General features: G+C 42.6%; 1 protein-coding gene across 1 annotated transcript in view; it reads right to left on the bottom strand.

Annotated features, from left to right (window-relative positions):
* Positions 1–21325, bottom strand: part of LOC133248744 (putative tetratricopeptide repeat protein 41) — a 74706-nt gene that overhangs the window by 27438 nt on the left and 25943 nt on the right. Inside the window, exons 7-10 of the mRNA XM_061419065.1 lie at positions 20929–21127; positions 19669–19847; positions 10419–10558; positions 4305–4476 (exon numbers count right to left, since the gene is read on the bottom strand). Coding sequence (XP_061275049.1) covers positions 4305–4476; positions 10419–10558; positions 19669–19847; positions 20929–21127 — 690 coding nt within the window. The remainder of the gene's footprint in view (positions 1–4304; positions 4477–10418; positions 10559–19668; positions 19848–20928; positions 21128–21325) is intronic.

Consider the following 21325-nt stretch of genomic DNA (forward strand, 5'->3'; position numbering starts at 1 on the left):
CCTCCCATGCAGAGGTCAGAGTCTCTTTCTTGGCCCCAGACTGAAGCCTGGCGACTTGCTGTGACCAACCACATGCAGAGTAAGAGGGTGCTGTGCCAGTTCTCAGTTGAGGCGTAAACATGTGCTCTCACTCTTGGAATTCTGCGGGCCCCCAGGGGAGCAGGACTGGGCTATTTCCTGAACGATGAGCAGCTCGTGCCCAGAGCCCTGTTGCCACCAGACATCAGGGTGAGGTGTTCTGAGAGTTGGAGCCCACTGGCCCTGCCAGCTGGGTTGCAGAAGCTTGCATGAGCCCAGCCCGGACGAAGGGGATCCGCTTGGTGGCCCATACACACGGGCAACAACAAGCGGTTGTTGGTTTTTGACCTGTTGAGTTTCAGGGTGGTTTGCTATACAACAGAAGCTAATTGACATAGCTATTTAAATACGACATAAGTCTAGAGTCCTTATTCCTTGTCTGATTGTAAACCTTTCCCAGCATCAGAGTCTTTTCAAATGAGTCAGCTCTTCTCATCAGGTGGCCAAAGTATTGGAGTTTCAGCTTCAACATCAATCCTTCCAATGAACACTCAGGACTGATCTCCTTTAGGATGGACTGGTTGGATCTCCTTGCAGTCCAAGGGACTCTTAAGACTCTTCTCCAACACCACAGTTCAAAAGCATCAATTCTTGCCTCCTTTGTCAAAGATAAGGTGTCCATATGTGAGTGGATTTATCTCTGGGCTTTCTATTTTGTTCCATTGATCAATATTTCTGTCTTTTTGCCAGTACCATACTGTCTTGACAACTGTGGCTTTGTAATAGAGCCTGAATATACAATGGATTAAAGACAATCTCTTTAACAAGTGGTGCTGGGAAAACTGGTCAACCACTTGTGAAAGAAGGAAACTAGAACACTTTCTAACACTATACACAAATGGATTAAAGATCTCAACGTAACACCAGAAACTATAAAACTCCTAGAGGAGAACATAGGCAAAACACTCTTCGACATACATCACAGCAGGATCCTCTATGACCCACCTCCCAGAATATTGGAAATAAAAACAAAAATAAACAAATGGGACCTAATTAAAATTAAAAGCTTCTGCACAACAAAGGAAACTATTAGTAAGGTGAAAAGGCAGCCTTCAGAATGGGAAAAAATAATAGCAAATGAAGCAACCGACAAACAACTAATCTCAAAAATATACAAGCAACTCCTACAGCTCAACTCCAGAAAAATAAATGACCCAATCAAAAAATGGGCCAAAGAACTAAATAGACATTTCTCCAAAGAAGACATACAAATGGCTAACAAACACATGAAAAGATGCTCAACATCACTCATTATCAGAGAAATGCAAATCAAAACCACTATGAGGTACCATTTCACGCCAGTCAGAATGGCTGTGATCCAAAAGTCTACAAGCAATAAATGCTGGAGAGGGTGTGGAGAAAAGGGAACTCTCTTACACTGTTGGTGGGAATGCAAATTAGTACAGCCACTATGAAGAACAGTGTGGAGATTCCTTAAAAAACTGGAAATAGAACTGCCTTATGATCCAGCAATCCCACTGCTGGGCATACACACTGAGGAAACCAGAAGGGAAAGAGACACGTGTACCCCAATGTTCATCGCAGCACTGTTTATAATAGCCAGGACATGGAAGCAACCTAGATGCCCATCAGCAGATGAATGGATAAGAAAGCTGTGGTACATATACACAATGGAGTATTACTCAGCCATTAAAAAGAATTCATTTGAATCAGTTCTAATGAGGTGGATGAAACTGGAACCTATTATACAGAGTGAAGTAAGCCAGAAAGAAAAACACCAATACAGTATACTAACACATATATATGGAATTTAGAAAGATGGTAACAATAACCCTGTGTACAAGACAGCAAAAGAGACACTGATGTATAGATCAGTCTTATGGACTCTGTGGGAGAGGGAGAGGGTGGGGAGATTTGGGAGAATGGCATTGAAACATGTAGAATATCATATATGAAACGAGTCGCCAGTCCAGGTTCGATGCACGATACTGGATGCTTGGGGCTGGTGCACTGTGATGACCCAGAGGGAGGGTATGGGGAGGGAGGAGGGTTCAGGATGGGGAACACAGGTATACCTGTGGTGGATTCATTTCGATATTTGGCAAAACTAATACAATATTGTAAAGTTTAAAAATAAAATAAAATTTAAAAAAAAAAAGCATCAATTCTTTGGCGCTCAGCTTTCTTTATAGTCCAACTCTCACATACATACATGACTATTGGAAAAACCATAGCTTTGACTAGATGGACCTTTGTTGGCAAAGTAATATCTCTACTTTTTAATATGCTGTCTAGGTTGGTCATAACTTTCCTTCCAAGGAGTAAGCATCTTTTAATGTCATGGCTGCAGTCACCATCTGCAGTGATTTTGGAGCCCAAATAAATAAAGTCTGACACTGTTTCCCCATCTATTTTCCATGAAGTGATGGGACCGGGTCCCATGATCTTAGTTTTCTGAATATTGAGATTTAAGCAAACTTTTTCACTCTCCTCCTTCACTTTCATCATGACGCTCTTTGGTTCTTCTTCACTTTCTGCCATAAGGGTGGTGTCATCTGCATATCTGACGTTATTGATATTTTTCCCAGCAATCTTGATTCCAGCTTGTGCTTCTTCCAGTCCAACATTTCTCATGATGTACTCTGCATATAAGTTAAATAAGCAGGGTGACAATATACAGCCTTGACGTACTCCTTTTCCTATTTGGAACCAGTCTGTTGTTCCATGTCCAGTTCTAACTGTTGCTTCCTGACCTGCATATAGGTTTCTCAAGAGGCAGGTCAGGTGGTCTGGTATTCCCATCTCTTTCAGGATTTTCCACAGTTCGTTGTGACCCACACAGTCAAAGGCTTTGGCATAGTCAATAAAGCATAAATAGATGTTTTTCTGGAACTCTCTTGCTTTTTCCATGATCCAGCGGATGTTGGCAATTTGATCTCTGGTTCCTCTGCCTTTTCTAAATCCAGCTGGAACATCTTGAAGTTCATGGTTCACGTATTGCTGAAGCCTGGCTTGGAGACTTTTGAGCATTACTTTGCTAGCGTGTGCGATGAGTACAATTGTGCGGTAGTTTGAGCATTCTTTGGCATTGCCTTTCTTTGGGATTGGAATGAAAATGGACCTTTCCCAGTCCTGTGGCCACTGCTGAGTTTTCCAAATTTGCTGGCATATTGAGTGCAGCACTTTCATAGCATTATCTTTTAGGATTTGAAATAGCTCAACTGGAATTCCATCACCTCCACTAGCTTTGTTCGTAGTGATACTTCCTAAGGCTCACTTGACATCGCATTCCAGGATGTCTGGCTCTAGGTGAGTGATCACAGCATCGTGATTATCTGGGTCGTGAAAATCTTTTTTGTACAGTTCTATGTATTCTCACCTCCTCTTTTTAATATCTTCTGCTTCTGTTGGGCCCATACCGTTTCTGTCCTTTATGGAGCCCATCTTTGCGTGAAATGTTCCCTTGGTATCTCTAATTTTCTTGAAGAGATCTCTAGTCTTTCCCATTCTATTGTTTTCCTCTATTTCTTTGCACTGATCGTTGAGGAAGACTTCTTATCTCTCCTTGCTATTCTTTGGAACTCTGCATTCAAATGGGTATATCTTTTCTTTTCTCCTTTGCTTTTCACTTCCCTTCTTTTCACAGCTATTTGTAAGGCCTCCCCAGACAGCCATTTTGCTTTTTTGCATTTCTTTTTCTTGGGGATGGTCTTGATCCCTGTCTCCCGTACAATGTCACGAACCTCCGTCCATAGTTCATCAGGCACTCTGTCTATCAGATCTAGTCCCTTAAATCTATTTCCCAATTCCACTGCATAATCATAAGGGATTTGATTTAGGTCATACCTGAATGGTGTAGTGGTTTTCCCCACTTTCTTCAATTTAAGTCTGAGAGTCAAAAAATAAAAACAAACTTAACAAGTAAATAAAAGCATAGAGCCTAAAAATAAAAATAATAGATAAATTAAATAAGAGCAAAAGGACAGTAAGTGGAGAGGTGGGATTTGAACACAGAAAGGCTGGCTTCACAGCCAGTGGTCCCCTTAGTGCTCAAAGCAGTATGAGGTGTGTCACAACAGCCTCCCACATGCCAAAAGGATGGTCTGTCAAAGGAGGAGTGCTCAGGGTCAACCCTCACATGCCCACCAAAAAAATCAAGCAAACACAGCTCGCATGCCCGGTTCCCTGTCTTCATGGTTTGTAAGAGCCCAGGAGTCTGACTCTGAACCAGAAGAAATGATGCCCTCTCCATGTGCCCACCCTACCTTTTTGCTTCACCAAGTCCTGGTTGTCTTTTAAATTTCTGGATGAAAATTCCAGCAGGTTGAACCACGCTTTCTGGAAATACTGGAAGCCTTCCTGAGTCATCCCTACTTCCAGACAGAGCTCCCCAATAGCATTCTGTACTCTGGGAAGCATTTTGGTCATGGACTGACTCTACACACAAGGAAAGAGAACACACTTGTGAGGGGACACAGCATTAGACCAGGCACAGCCACCAGATACCTGCTGGAGAAAGCTCATTGCATAGTGAATTCGCAAAAGATGGCACACTTCACAGCAGGTCTCGGGGAATTGTAAATACTTACGGAGTGATTATTAGAGTGACACATTTATGGGGAGACACTGCAAACCAAAACTAAGCTTTGGAACATGTTTTCACAAGTTGTTAGTTAATGGTAATTTTTTTTGAAGGTGAGAATAACATGGTGATGTCTCACATCTATTAAAGCTCACGGAGGAGGTGTTATCTAAAATTCAATCGAACACCTAAAATCACCATCTGCATGACTCTTGAATTCAATTGTGACCAGAGATCTGCTAACTTTATAGGGTTTTGTTTGGTTTGGGTTTTTTTGTTTATGTTTTTGGGTTTTGTTTTTTTTTTTTGGCTGAATTGGCTCTTAGTTGCAGCATGTAGAGTTTTTCGTTGCAGCACACGGACTCTCTAGTTGTGGTGCATGGTCTTAGTTGCTCTGGGCAAGTGGAATCTTACTTTCTTGACCAGGGATCAAACCCACGTACCCTGCATTGCAAGGCAGATTCTTAATCACTGGACCACTAGGGAAGTCCCTGCTAACTTCATGTTTGATACATTTTTGCTTAAAGACATGAACTTCAATTCTCCTTCCTGGTTTAGCATGTTTATTTCAGGGATACTTAAACTTCATTACCGTAAATCAAACCTCTATCAAAACCTTATCAATACATAAGAATACACTGCTGCTGCTGCTGCTAAGTCACTTCAGTCGTGTCCGACTCTGTGCGACCCCATAGACAGCAGCCCACCAGGCTCCCCCGTCCCTGGGATTCTCCAGGCAAGAACACTGGAGTGGGTTGCCATTTCCTTCTCCAATGCAGGAAAGTGAAAAGTAAAAGTGAAGTCGCTCAGTCGTGTCCAACCCTTAGCATGGACTGCAGCCCACCAGGCTCCTCTGTCCATGGGATTTTCCAGGCAAGAGTACTGGAGCGGGGTGCCATTGCCTTCTCCTAAGAATACACTAGTTGGTTATAATCTTTTTTAGAGCTAGTGATGAGTTATCTTATTATTAATATCTCATTTCAGAAGACTTTATATTAACAAGAGTATCTGTGAATATGTTTGGCAATTAATAGGTCCTATTCAAATAGACAGCAGTAGCATTATCAATGGTTATGTAATACTTCATGCTGTACTGAAATGCACTCACTGACTGAGCCTGTCTCCACCATGGGAATTCTTTCTGCTCTCCTGTACCAATTGAAAGTTACCTTCTGCGGCTTAACCCAGAGCTTTCCAGTAAGTGTCCTTCAAACAGGTTACACCTACTCTGAAATACTGACCTCAGTCCTGAAGGCAGCTGTGAGTGGTGTGGAGTCCCTGGGCACATAGACCTGTAGTCTTTTACATTCCCTCATGGGTATCTTTCAAAGAGCCCCCCTTCTCAGCAGCCATCCTAGATCTCAGCCCTAATGTTCACACTGTCCATCCTCCACTTTAAGATGGCCTGCATGCTGACTTTACTGAGATCAAGACTACTCTGAAAGATTGCCCTCAGATATTGATTAAGATTATGACTGGGTACAAGTAACAGAAAACCCATATTAACAGTGGCTTGATTTCTCTCTAATGCAACCATCAGGAAGTGGATGACACACCATAATGTCAGAGACATGGTTTCTCTTATCTCACTGTTTGACCTTGCCTGACCTCCATTCCCAAGGATGCCTCTTGGTCTAAAATGGCTGCTCCATCTCCAGCCATCACATCCACAATCCAAACAGCAGCAAGGAGAAAAGAGGAAAGGAAAGCCACACCCTTCACTTCATGGAAACTTCTCAGAAGTTATCCTCAGCACCTCGATTTAAATCCCATCATCCAAAACTTAGGCAGGTACTCATATCTTGCTTCAACGGATGATAGAAAATGTAGTCTTCTTTCCCATCATTTGATGAGGAGGGTGGGGACATAACTTACTATGAAAGGGGGACCAGATATTGGGAAATTACAGTCTCTGGTATACCTCACTTCCCTTTTCTTTTCAATTTAAAATTAGCAGTGCTTTCACCCATTTTCTTTCTTCCTGTCTATACCAGAGGAAGAGATACCCAACCTCCTTACCAAGGGCCTGCTCCTTCCCTAGCTCTTGGGAGTCAAGTCCTCCTCACCACGTCCCCACCAGCATCTCTAATCCACCCCTCTCTCTGGGTCATTTCCTGCTCCACACAAATACATATCAAACCTAACCTGATCAAACCTAACCTGAACCTGGTAATATCCTGATTGTTCATCTTTTACCTTTTACTGACACTTCTCAAATGGGTATCAATACATGCACATTCCCATTTCATTACCACACATTCACCTCTTAAGCTCTGCAGAATGGTTCTTTCCACCACACCCCCCTTCTATCTCAGGGGTTACCACTGACCTTCAATCACCAGGCCCAGGGTCCTTCTTTCAGTCCTCATTTATCCAGACCTCTAAGCAGCAACTGATGCTATCAGCCACTCCCTCTTTGATTTGGGGGAACAAGGCTGTCCTGATTCTCTTCCAATATCTCACTCCTGTACAGGTTCTTTCCCTTTCCTCCTTTTAAGGGTAAGTAATTTCCCAGTAACCAATTCCTACTGTCAATCAGAGATCCTGTTTCCTCCTGTGGTTTCAGCATCCACATGTATGTAGACATCTCTCCAGTCTCTTTCCAGATTTCCAATCCTGCATTTCCCAGCTGGCTTGACACTCCACCTGGATATCTTTCCTGAACTGCAGACTCAGCAGTATAAATTTTAAAAATTCATCATTGTCCCTCCAAAACCAGCTTCCTCTTTGAATTCCCCCAAGTCCATCAACCAGACGCAAATCCTCAGGGTTTCCTTGGTTTCTCCCCATGTCATGGCCGTGTTTTCAATCAGTCTGAGTGGGGCAGAACCCCCTATCCCAGGGAGAATGACAGCTCCCAACACACCACCAGGCCATGGTGGTCCTTTCTCCCCAACCACATTGCCAGAAATACTAATTGGTCAAATGCAGCTATATACCATCAGCATCTTCTTTATGAAGACATGCCTTTTATTTCCCTCTTGCTCCAGACCATCTGCTTCTTGAGGGCAGAGACCCCATGCGCAAGAGTTGAGCCTTGTGGTTTGTGGGTATTCAGTAAACATTTGTTGATCTGCACAGTGATTGTGAAGCATTCTTGGGCCATGGTCTGTACTGGCTACCACCTATGGAGCCCTGACCAAGCGAAACTCTCACCATACATGACTTCAGTGGATATTTACAGAAACCCTAGGAAATGGGGATTATTACTTCTCTCTTACAGGCAGGGAAGCTGAGGCTCAGTGAGGTTACATCAATCACCCGAGTTCACATGGCTAGCAAATAGGAGAACAAGGGTGTCCAACACAGACTAGCCTGTCTCCAAAGCTCTGCTCTGCACTTTTTCTTAACAAGTGAGCCTCTGATGCACAAACAGAGGCCCCTTCACACAAGCATCCTTTAGTTTTCCTGTGGCCCAGTGCACCTACTGGTAAGTACTAAAGAGAGGGTCATGAGACTTAGTTTCTTAGTAAGCATACTTACTACTTTAAATCAGGGTTTCTCAGCTTTAGCACTATTGATTTCTGTGCCATATAATACTTTGCTCTGGGTGGGTGTGAGCTGAGGGGCAGACTGGTCTGGGCAGTGTAAAACGTGTAGAGCATCCCTGGCCTCTACTCACTGGGTGCCATTAGCAACCACCCCTCGCAGGTTGTGACCACCAAAAATGTCTTTAACATCGCCAATCTTCCTTCAGAAACAAAGCTGTCTCCCAGTGGAAGACGCTTGCATCAGATTTTAAAATAACCTAATCGAAAGAAATTAAAAAAGTGGTGTGGTACAGAATGTATATAGCACAAATAACAAGCTCTTTCCCCTCAAAAATATTCAGCACATGTTTCAAAGAAGTTGTTATTGCCAAAAATAGTTTTAGAACTTCTCTTTTGGAAATGCCTTCAGAGCCTAAAAATAATTCTTTTCGTCTCCGTGGTAGTTAGTCCTAAAGCACTGTTGCAAAAATATTTTGAGAATAAAATCATAAGATTGATGCCTCCGAAAGGAGTGCTCTGAAGTGGGAAATCCTCTCTGAATGTCTCAGCTTTGTCACACTTCTGAGCAGCCACCGCCTCCCTTCACCCCACCTACTCCACAGGTTATGCTTCATCACTGATGGAAATGCTGGCAGTGACTTCTAGCTAGACTAGGAGCTCTATGAGGGTAGAAACTGTGTCTGCCTCACATGCTGCTATCATCCCAACCCCCAGCACAGAGCTCAGGCTGGGCAAGACCCTCAGTGAAGGTTTGCTGAGTGAATGTCTGAGTGACCAGGTGAATGAATAAATGAATGGCCAAATGAGAGAATGAGTGAGTAAATAAGTGACTGGCTAAGTGGATAGATGACTGAATGAATGAGGGAACGAGTGAGTGAGTGGATGAATTAGCAAATGGCTCAGTGAATAAATAAGGCAATGACTGGATGAATGAGTAAATGGAGGACTGAGTGAGAAAATGAGTAAGTGGGTGAGTGAGCGACTGACTGAGTGAATGAATACGTGACTGACTGAGAGAAAGGCTGAAATCAGGCCCTCAGTGATGACCTAATAACATAATTGGTGCTTTCCAAGAAGACACGTCAGTGATGAAAACTTAGACCTCATGATGAAAAAAATTTGCTGCAGGGGGAATTCCATAATCATAAGATATCAGAGAATCACTGGACTCTACTCTGTCAAAATGCAAGAGAGGTCGAGATAGCTCAAATCAAACGCATTATCTGTAGCCTAGGCCTCGGTTACTTTTTAACCCATGGAAGGTAATAAAAAGAGCTTAAGACCTCATTATGTGCACACATTGTGAGAAGTGCTTTGTGCACCTGCTTATTTCACCCTGTTAACAGCTCAGGAGACAGATCTCAGAACCCTCAACAATGAAGAACTCTGAGTCAGAGGTTCACATTCTTGCCAAAGTTGCACAGCACTAAGTGCCAAAGCACTTTAAATTTGGGTCAGTCTGTAAATAGCCCAGGCTCCTGCACTACTCCAATGCTACCTTCTAAGGACACAAAGTATTGCAAATTCAAGTTAGCTCATTGATTCATTTGTCACATTTACTAAGCACTGAAGAGGTTGTAATACAGCATGGAAGATAAATAAGCACGGCCTCTGCAATAAAGGGGCTTGCAGATCTAGAGTCTTAGGCATCTCTTTAGATGGAATTCCTTTTAGAAAGATGTGTGTTGATGGGACACAGATAGACCTTTATGAGAAGGTGAAGGCCTTTGTTTTCAAGCAAAAATAGCTTTGTCTTGGGTTATACTACCCTTGGTCCAAAAACTACTACAATTGGTAAATAGTTTTTAAAGGGCCATTAAATGTCATCCTAAGAACAGTTATAGTTTTATGTTATGAGTGAAAGTTTCATTGTATTCAACGAGCCCAAAAGTTTCTATTTGGGGAAATGTAAATCAATAATAGGAACAAGATAATCAACCTTCCCCAACATCTTCCTGAAAAGTATAACCAACTCTTTAACCAGTATTTTATTAGTTTATTTCAATCACTACTCACTTCACCCCTTGTTTTTTTACATTCCTCTTCTCCAAAATGACACCTAGGGGTATTCATTCATTCAGTCGTACCTCCCATCTATTTATTGATTGTCATCACTAATACACAGTTTGGGGCACAGATTAAAATCAAAGATTCTTCACTGATCAACATAAGTAATGATTATTTATTATTCATTACTTCATCTCTTTGTGGATGAAATTGTAAGTGAATAAAGGTAAATGATACCTGAAAATATCTAACATAAATTGAATACAGTAGAGGATTTTAAAAATTATTTCCCAATTTACCTGCAGTAACATGTTCTCAATGCTCAAGAATAACTCTTCCGCTTCACTGGTCTTGCCCAGAAGCTTCAGAAATCTTGCAATAAAGAATATTAATCGGCATTTGTCAGCAGCAGTAACCTTAAAAAGCCTGCATTCCAACACTAGAATAGAAAGAAAAGTCAATAATCCTAAAGCATATTTGGAGAGGAACAAAGAATGCCTATCATTTAATCTTGATAAAAGAGTTAAACATTAAATACTTATCTCTATTTCACTGTTTTTCTCTCAAAGGATCAGGACACCTGCTTTTATTAATATTAAAGTTTACATATATTACTGAGTATCTTAAACTACCGCATGAAAAATAAGTCAAGGCCTTTGACTAACTTCCATAAGTAAATTTTGAAAACCAAGGAGTCAAAAAAGAGTATTTCTATAGCTCAATCCATATATTGTTGCCATTTGTATTCGGGAGTGATTTTCGGGCAATAAATAAAAGGCATTTAAATTTCTTACACAATTCTGCCCTCTGTTGCAAATGTCTTGAATTACTGGCTTTAGCAGAAAGAACAAAATGCTAGAAGAACAAAATAGGGAGCATACGTGTGTGTGTGTGTGTGTGCGCGCGCGCGCACGTGCACGCGTGTGTGCTCACAGTTACACCTTATCATGTGCTTAGTCATTCAGTCGTGTCTAACCCTTTTGTGACCTCATGGACTGTAGGCCACCAGGCTCCTCTGTCCATGGAACTTTCCAGGCAAGAATACTGGTGGGTTGCCATTTCCTATTCCACACCTTATCATATACAAATGAAAAAAATACAGAATTTTTGAATTTGAAGACTCACATACATGGTAGCACAGAGTCATCATTTTCAGAAATTCTCTTTCCAAACATTCCAGGATCTAAATGCTACATTTGTCCATTTGTTACATTTCAAACTGTTGTGCCTAATGTGTCTGGAACAAATAAATTCTTTTTTGCAAACAGACAGATCTTTTATTAAACAGTCAATGGATAGTACACTCCAAAGACCTCGGATGGGCCAACCCCAAAGGCTAAAATAAATATATTCTTATTCCTCATCTGTTTCTCTGGACAAACTGTTGGCCACCCAGACCTCGGGTATCCTCTTGCTTGCTTTCTGCCAACTTTTTGGTGGATCCTCATTCATGCACAGAATAAATGTTCTGTGAGCATCAACATGTCAGGCAGCATTCCAGGCTCTGAACACCAAGCAAAGCAAACAAGGGTGTAGGCCTCAGCATTGGGCGGCCTCCAGGAGCCTCTGAACCACAGCTCTGGTACCTCAGGCTGGGGAGCAAAACTAAACAGAGCCAGGGGAGAAAGCGCTGAGGGCCGGAGTCCAAGACGCCTGTCTGCGGTGGTTATCTGAGCAAAGTGGCCTGAGGTGTGTAAGAGAACTGAGGGGTTCAGCTAAGTGATGGGGGAACCCTAAGAACCAGAAGTAGCTGCTCAGAGCGGACAGAAAAGGGCAGTGTGGGGGCTTCCCTGGTGATTTGGTGCTGCTGCTGCTGCTGCTGCTGCCGCTAAGTCGCTTCAGTCTTAGCAGACTCTTAGCGGACAAGTCTATGGGGACTCGTGCTATCCCCATAGATGGCAGAAAACTAGGCTCCCCTGTCCCTGAGATTCTCCAGGCAAGAACACTGGAGTGGGTTGCCATTTCCTTCTCCAGTGCATGAAAGTGAAAAGTGAAAGTGAAGTCACTCAGTCGTGTCCGACCCTTAGCGACCCCATGGACTGCAGACTTCCAGGCAAGAGTACTAGAGTGGGGTGCCACTGCCTTTTCCATCCCTGGTGATTTACTCAGTGGTAAAGAATCCGCCTGCCAATGCAGCAGACATAGGTCTGATCTCTGATCCGGGAAAATCCCTCATGTCATGGAGCAACTAAGCCTGGGTGCCACAACTACCAAGCCTGTGCTCTAGAACCCACTCTAGTGTTCTTGCCTGGAGAATCTCAGGGACAGGGGAGCCTGGTGGTCTGCCGTCTATGGGGACAGCACGAGTCCCCATAGACGTGTCTGCTAAGAGTCTGCTAAGACTGAAGCGACTTAGCAGCAGCAGCAACAAGAGAAGCCGCCTCAAGGAGGAGCCATGCACTGCAACTAGAGCGTAGCCCCTGCTCACCAAAACTAGAGCAAAGCTGTGCAGCAAGGACCCAGCACAGTCAATAAAAAATGAAAATTATAAATCACCTGCCTCCATCCACTAAAATAAGACCATGTTTTTTAAAAGGGGAAAAAAAAGAAAAGAGTAGTGTGGACACAACTAAGGGATGAGATCCTGCCCACAAGTGGGCCTCTTACACACTCCAGGGGGCTACTGAGTCCAGGTTCCCGTCAAGAGCTCGGGTTGGGAAGGATGCTGTCCATCAATAAGGTACTATTCAGCATCTCCATCGTGCTTGGTGCTATTCCAGGCACTGGAGATACAGCAGTGAACAGGAGAGAGGAGAGCCCTACTCTCCAGGAGCTTCTACTGCAGCAGCTGAAAGAGTGAGAGTCAGGGTAGAGGGGAACAGAGATCCAGGATTAAAAGAGGAAACAAGGCAAACTCTGGCAGCTGTGATAGTTATGCCAAGAATTCAAACACGCTAACACAACAGAGAATGACCACGTACAACGTTCAACTCCAAGGCCACCCTGAGACGGTGACGCTGCGGCTGAGATCTAAAGAACCAGAAAGAACCGGCACTACAATGAGTGGGAGGAACATTCCAGGCAGAGGGAAGAACATTCCTGGCAGAGGGAACAGCTGATGCCAAGGCCCAAAGGCAGAATGTACTTGAAGGACAGAAAGGCCACGGAGGCTGGCATCCTGAGGTCAAGGGGAAGAATCATACAAAAGGATGCTACCCAGGCACGCAGGGGCCAGGCTGTACCAGGCAGTGTAGGCTAAAGTGAGGTGTTTAGATTTTAGTATAAGTTCAACAGCAGGCCAGTGGAATTTTCTTAATCTGCAACGTGACATGATCTGGTTTATGTTCCTAAAAACTCATCTTGACGACTATGCAGACAATTGATTTTGTAGGAACAACAGTGAAAGTAGGGGTGGGGGGTTGGGAGGTCGAAGGGGAGGGGATGTAGGTATATAAATAGCTGATTCTCATCACTGCAGAGACTGACAACATTATAAAGCAATTATACTCCAATAAAAAACAAAAAATGGAAGTAGGAAGACCAGTTAGGAGGCTGTTACAACAGGCCAAGGGAGAGGTGATAGTGACCAAGGCTCACTAGAGTGATCCCATTGTAGACCTGAGGTTAACATGACCCCTCTAACTTCAACAGCATCCTGAGAGTCCCAGCTAGTGCAATAAGATAGGAAAAGGAAATAAAAGATATACACATTCAGTTCAGTTCAGTTCAGTCGCTCAGTCGTGTCAGACTCTGCGACCCCATGAATTGCAGCACGCCAGGCCTCCCTGTCCATCACCAACTCCCGGAGTTCACTCAAACTCGTGTCCGTCGAGTCGGTGATGCCATCCAGCCATCTCATCCTCTGTCGTCCCCTTCTCCTGCCCCCAATCCCTCCCAGCATTAGAGTCTTTTCCAATGAGTCAACTCTTTACATGAGGTGGCCAAAGTATTGGAGTTTCAGCTTTAGCATCAGTCCTTCCAAAGAACACCCAGGACTGATCTCCTTTAGAATGGACTGGTTGGATCTCCTTGCAGTCCAAGGGACTCTCAAGAGTCTTCTCCAACACCACAGTTCAAAAGCATCAATTCTTCAGTGCTCAGCTTTCTTCACAGTCCAAATCTCACATCCATACTTAGTTGTTATTTAAAAAAAACTTCTGGAACTAGAAAGCAATTATAGCAAGGTTATAGGATACAAGATTAATATTCAAAAGTCATTGCTCTCTTATGAAACAGCAATGAACAATGGGAATTAGACATTTAAAACATAATAGCACACCAAAAATGAAGTACTTAGGTATAAATCTAACAAAATATGTATATAATCTATATGCATAATACTACTAAATTCTGATCAAAGATATTAAATAAAATCTAAATAAATAGATGCAGCTTCCCTAATAGCTCAGTTGGTAAAGAATCTGCCTGCAATGCAGGAGACTCCAGTTTGATTCCTGGGTTGGGACGATCCCCTGGAGAAGGGAAAAAGCTACTCACTCCAGTATTCTGGCCTGGAGAACTCCCTGGACGGTATAATCCATGGAGTCATAAAGAGTTGGACAGGACTAAGCAACTTTCACTTTCATTTGGGCTTCCCTGGTGGCTCAGACAGTAAAGCATCTGCCTGCAATGCAGGAGACCCAGGTTCGATCCCTGAGTTGGGAAGATCCCCTGAGGAAGGAAATAGCAATCCACTCCAGTACTCTTGCCTGGAAAATCCCATGGATGGAGTAGCCTGGTAGGCTACAGTCCATGGGGTTGCAAAGAGTCAGACATGACTGGGCGAAAAATAGATATACCATGTTGATGGATTGGAATACTCAACACTGTTAAGATATTTGACCAATAGATTCAATGCAATCCCATTAAAAATCTTCTATAGATGTCCAACCAACTTTTGACAAAGTAGCAGGAACAATTCAATAGAGATAATCAACAAATGGTGCTGGAAAAATTGAACATCCATGTGTAAAAAGAAATTAATCTAGACACAGACATTACACTTTTCACAAAAAATTACTCAAAATGGATAACAGACCTAAATATAAAATGAAATATTAGAAAACATTTAGAAGGAAATGCTGAAGAAAGGCCATGTAACCTCGGATTTGGTGATGACTTTAAACACAACATCAAAAGCACAATTCATGAAAAAACATTGTTAGACTTTATTAAAATTTAAAACTTCTTCTCTGTGAAAAGTACTATTAAGAGACTGAAAAAACAAGCCACATATTTGTGGATAAAATATATGTTTTAATAAAATATATATCTGATAAAAGATTTCTATCCAAAATATACAAAAAACTCAAACTCAACAATAAGACATGTAAAGATGTTCAACACTGTCATTAGGTAATTGCAAATTAAAACAACAATGGAAGGTATCACCACATACTTATTAGAATGTCTAAAATTTAAAAATTGACATACCAAATACTAGCAAGGATACAGAAAAACAGAAACTCATTCATTGCTAGTGAGTCTGGCAGTTTCTTACAAAGGTAAACACGGTCTTATCATGAATCCAGCAATCATGTTTCTAGGTATTTACTCAACTGATTTAAAAACTTGCATGCAAATGTGTATAGCAAATGTTTGTCCTTCAATAAGTGAACAGGTAAACCGTGGTACATTTGTACCCTGGAGTATTATTCAGCGTTAAAAAGAAATGAAGTGTCAAGCCATGAAAGGAAACTTAAATGCATATTCGAATCACAATTGTGAATAGGATTCCTGACAGCTTAGAGAAAGGCAGTAGTGGTAGAGGTGGACATGTTTGAGAAACATTTAAGAAGTAAAAATTGCCAGGACTCAATAATAAAATGCATTTGGGGAGAGGAAAAGGAGAGATAAGTGTCAGGATTACTCCCACGTGGTAAATTGAGAGACAGCCCCTGAAACAGATCCTGTTTTGGAGAGACGTTCATGAGTTCAGTTTTAGATGTGTTGGGTTTGAGGAGCTTTGAAGGCATCAGCCAAGTGGAATTAAGTAGGTAGCTGGATAGATGGATTTGGGACTCAGAGGATAAGTGTAGCTGGGCAAGTAAATCTGTGAGTCACATGCATATGAACAATCACGAAAGCCATGGACACAGATAATATTCCTACGGTGAAAATAACAATGAGAGGAAAAGAGCTTTAAGGAATTCTAACAGTTGGGAGCCAGGAAGAAGAGGAGGAACGAACAAAAGAAACAGAAAAGCTGTAGCCAGACAGATGGAAGATGACCCAGGGGATGTATTACCAATAAAACCAAGACCAGAATGTTTACTAGAGGAGGACCAGGTCAAAAGTATCCACTGATGCTAACAAGTAAGTCAGACAAGGACTGAAAACATTCTTTGGATGATCTGTTCATGATTTTCTGTATTTTTATTGAAGTGTTCATCATTTTCTTATTGATTTTAAAAGCATTTTTACATATTAGAAATATTAATCCTTTGCCTGTTGTATATGTTACAAATATTTTTCCCAGTTGGCCCTTGTAGTTGTGTTTCTGCTCTCCTCAGAGTTGGTTTGTGTTATTTTACACATAGAAACTTCATGTGTTTATGTTGGCAGATTTATCAATTATCTTCTCTTTCATGAGTTACCCTTTTGCTTTCTTGCTTAGACTCATCTACATTTTCTTATAGTGTATAGTTTTCTTTATATAAAACCTCACTTTCTTATATTTAATTCTAATCCTCCTGGAGTTGATTTTGGTGCAATATTTCAGATAACAACTTTTTACCAAATAGTGTATCATTATCACAACACTATTTATTCCATAACCCATCTAATTTGAAAAGCATCTATCATTTACTATATTTTTTACATCTGCAACTGAATCTGAGCTTTCTATTTTCTTCCACTGAGCTATTTTTGCTCCCAGTAGTATTTTAAAAACTATTATTGCTTCATAATATGTTTAAATAACTTGACATTCAAATTGCCCTCATTATTTTAAGCTCTTATTCTTGTATATTTTTTCTCCAAAAACTGTGGAATCATTTTGAAAATTCAAAAATGACTTCATCCCATTGGGATTTTAGATAAAATCATCTTATGTCTATATGCCTGAGTCAGGAAGATCCCCTGGAGGAGGAAATGGCCATTCTAGTATTCTTGCCTGGAAAATCCCAAGGATAGAGGAGCGTGGTGGGCTACAGTCCACGGGGTCGCAAAGAGTCGGACATGACTGAGCGTGCACACACTCACACATCTTATGTCTATAAATCAATTGGGGAAGAATTAATAGCTTTATAACACTGAGTTGTCCTATCCTAGAATATGGTATATCTCCCTACAAACTGAAATCTTATTTTCTGTAATTCTGAAGTTGTTTATAAAAATAAAGATTTGCAGATTTCTTATTAAATTTATTCTTAGATATTTCATATTTTCTATGGCCATAGCAAATTGTATCTTTTATACTTTAAATTTTTCTGTAGAGCTATTTTGGCCCACAAAATATTTAGAGATTCTGAAGGTATCAAGGTCAAAGCTTCACACATTTGTCATGACAAGCTGATGTTCTCCCATTTACTACAAACTTCTGACAAGATCCAGTAATGTAATGCATTTACCCTTTGCCCTAAAACCCGCCCCTTAAATTTAAAAACATATGACTCTCCTCAACCCCACCACAGCCACCACCTGGAGGGCATCCAGCCATCTAGTGGTCAAGATGGAGCCAGGCTGGGACTCTTCCTTCTGCCATGTCTTCCTGCCTTTGGCACTGTCCTAAAATGTGACGGCAGCCAGAAACGGGTTTTCTTTACTTTGATGTGACTCAGGACTCCAGCCAAAACCCAAAGTATCATGTCAAAGGGAACCTATAAAAACTGACCTGACTATAAAAGTTGTCTTTTTGAGTCAAAGACCTCTCTTCCAGCCCATCAATCAGAGATGCAGCTTTCCCAGCCAGCGCCGCTGGGTACCGTAGCGCGACCAGGAAGCATCAGCCAAGAAGTGAGTCCCAAACTCAGGACTGCACATCGTTCCACCAACCCAAGAAATCAGGTGTCTTGTTCTCATCGGAGCCACCAGGGGGAGCCAAACCACACGAGAGGGAGGGATAACGAAGAAGCCGGGCCGGCGCTCCTTAATGGACAGACAGCCTGGTGGAGGCAGGAGAGATGTCTTCCGCTCTCAATCAAACTAAAGCCACTGGGCACTCTTAGAAAACTCTCACTTTTTAAGGAACCTACCAGAAGCAGGTCGGGGTCAAAAGTATAAGTAGCCTATTTACCTTCCACATGGAGGATGAGTGGATCAGACAAACTTCAAAATTATATAAATCATACACGGTCATAAGAATAAAATCTAGATGTCTAAGGACAAAAGAAGATAGAGTATTGCCCCAATCCTGGTGGCTCAGGGGTAAGGATTCCACCTGCAATGCAGGAGCCGCAGGTTTGATCCTTGGGTTGGGAAGATTCCCTAGAGGAGGGCATGGCAACCCACTCCAGTATTCTTGCCTGGAGAATCCCATCCACTGAGGAGCCTGGCAGGCTACAGTCCATGGGGTCACACAGAGTCAGACATGGCCAAAGCGATTTAGCAGGCACGCACGCAACTCCCCAATCCATTCCTAGCTATCCGAGACCTACCTCACCCTGTCTAAGGCTCGGTTCCCTTAACTTCAAGAAAAATATTAATAGTATTATAAAGGTCTTATGAGAATTAAAATAATACATACAGTATATTAAACTTATAGCCTGGCATATGAGAAATGCTCAAAATTTGGTCTTATGATCACTAGATGATAAACCCCACGGGGTTTTTTTAGAGCAGGGATTCGTTCTTTTGAACTCGTTCTGAACTCATTTGCCTTGTTCGCTGCTATGTCAGCAGTGCCCTGTGAGTCCATGTCCCAGGGAAGGCACACAGTTACTATTTGCTGAAAGCATGTATGAAGGTTATTACTGTTTAATAAGCCAGGAAATAAAGGATGAGAGAGTGAGAGAGAGAGAGAGACAAGAGGGGCCTACTGTGGATAGCAAAATAAAAAAAAAGAAAATTAACCAAAGTGTTGCCTAAACCCAAGTCAATAGACAGAAAGTCAAAGAAGAACTGTCCCAGTGTGGACTGAGGCCACACTTGACAGCAACTGCATGTTTCCAGCACTGAGTGATGGATAGATTAGTGGTAACATCAGTAGACAGAGGAACTATAGAGGGCAAGCTTGAAGCAGGTCAATCTGAAACAGTTTAGGCTTTGCATCTCTTTAATTTGCACTGGTCATTCAGGAGAGCCATTGGTCAAGCAACAAAATTATTAGCAGCTCTCGGGAAAGGGGGCATGGACCCTGATACTACAAAAGGTCACAACTCCAAACACAGATAAAAAAGGAAGGTGTCAGGGGTGTGGCTAAAGCCATGAGAAAGTAGAGAGAAAGAACACGACTAACGCTTGGAGAAATAGCCACAAGACAACAAAGAGGAGCCATTTCCAATTTCATACTAACTCTGCCTATCTTCAGAACTGTGGGTTTAAGTGGTGGGGAGAAGGGCTCCGAGGTCTGGTGAGTTGATCAGAATGATGTGTGAATACAGAACAGTAACCCTGGGCCACACTACAGCCCAGCAGAATGGACCATGGAGACATTGGTACTCACTGTACCTGACAGCGTACATCTCTTCTTCATTTTCTGGCACTGATCTGCTTTGATCTTGGCCGCTGTGAGCAAATAGGCTTCAGTAGCATCATATCCCATTTCTGATAATACATTCCAGTAGTGGATGAGGTGCAGCCTTGTCCAGAAGCTCGGGCTTTGGGTCTTTGTTATAAAGTCGGTGATGCTTGTAACACAACGTATTAGTGGAGGTTGTTTTAGTATTTTATGCCTTCAAGGCAGCTGTTCTGTTTACCACATCCCATTAGCCTCTCTGTAAACTTCTTCGCTAATGTGACTTTAGTAGGTCACCAGATAAACCAGCTGAAGCCAATGCCAGTCCTCTGGCCCCTCCTCAGGCCAGGCTCCCTGAATCTGCCAGCAGAGCCAGCCCCTCCCTCTTCTGAGCTCACCTAGGTCTGTGTGAAGCATTTCCCACCATGGATAGCAATTCTCTGGCTCCACACCTTCCCTTCTAGAAGGAGAGCCATAGCTCCTTCACTCCTGAATTCCCAGGGCCTGGAACAGCCTGGGAGACAGCAGGGGTCAGTGAGAGATGTCTGCTGAATGAATGTGCAAGGGGGACAAGGAGAAAGGGGAGGGATGGAAGGAAGTGGGGTGGAGGGGAAGAGAAGGAAAGAAACAAGGGAAGGAGGCAGGAGGGCCCAGCAGGAGAGCACAGTCTAGGCTTCATCCTTGCTCAACTCCAGGTCCTCCTCTCCTCGGAAGCCTCTTAACTTTGAGGGGAATCCAGGGAAGTTGAGAGAGGAAAAGAACCCTCTGCAGAGCCAGATGGGGCAACCCCAGGGATCCACAGGCCATAGAAGTAGATCAAATGATGGTCCCATCTGAATGAATGAACTGGTGTTGAATGAATATATATGAATGGGTGTGTCTTGCTCAAGGGCATTATGGTACCTTAGTGCTGCTACTGCTGCTAAGTCATTTCAGTTGTGTCTGACTCTGTGCGACCCCATAGACAGCAGCCCACCAGGCTCCCCCATCCCTGGGATTCTCCAGGCAAGAACACTGGAGTGGGTTGCCATTTCCTTCTCCAGTGCATGAAAGTGAAAAGTGAAAGTGAAGTCGCTCAGTCATGTCCGACTCTTCGAGACCCCATGGACTGCAGCCCACCAGGCTCCTCTGCCCAGGGGTTTTCCAGGCAAGAGTACTGGAGTGGGTTGCCATTGCCTTCTCCGTACCTCAGTGCAGGGCTTAACAAAAGGAAGAGAGAAATCTGCCAAATGTAACATCAAAACGAGACTCACCTGGGACTTGAGAGGAAGCTGCTCAGATCCTCCCAGCAGCCGCTCATCTTCAAGTGCCAGGGAAGCTCCTGATACACTCTCCAGAAATCAGTTTGCCTTTGGAAGTATTTGACCAAAATTCGGTGGAAATGTGTTTTCTTGTGATTCGTTGGGTCCTGGAAGCTATATGGACTGCTCTCTCTGACGGGAGTGATGACACCTATTCACAAATCAGTTACAGAGTCACTCTGCTGTACAGCAGAAATTAACAATTATTTATGAAGTAAATCAACTATACTTCAATTTTTTTAACAAAATATAAATCAGTTACAGTAGAATGAATCTGACTTTTTAAGACTGTGAAAACACTATAGCAAACAGATAACAGTTCGGTGGCCATATTCAGACAAAAAAAGTC

Source organism: Bos javanicus, chromosome 5 (genome assembly GCF_032452875.1).
Source record: "Bos javanicus breed banteng chromosome 5, ARS-OSU_banteng_1.0, whole genome shotgun sequence".
Classification (NCBI taxonomy): domain Eukaryota; kingdom Metazoa; phylum Chordata; class Mammalia; order Artiodactyla; family Bovidae; genus Bos; species Bos javanicus.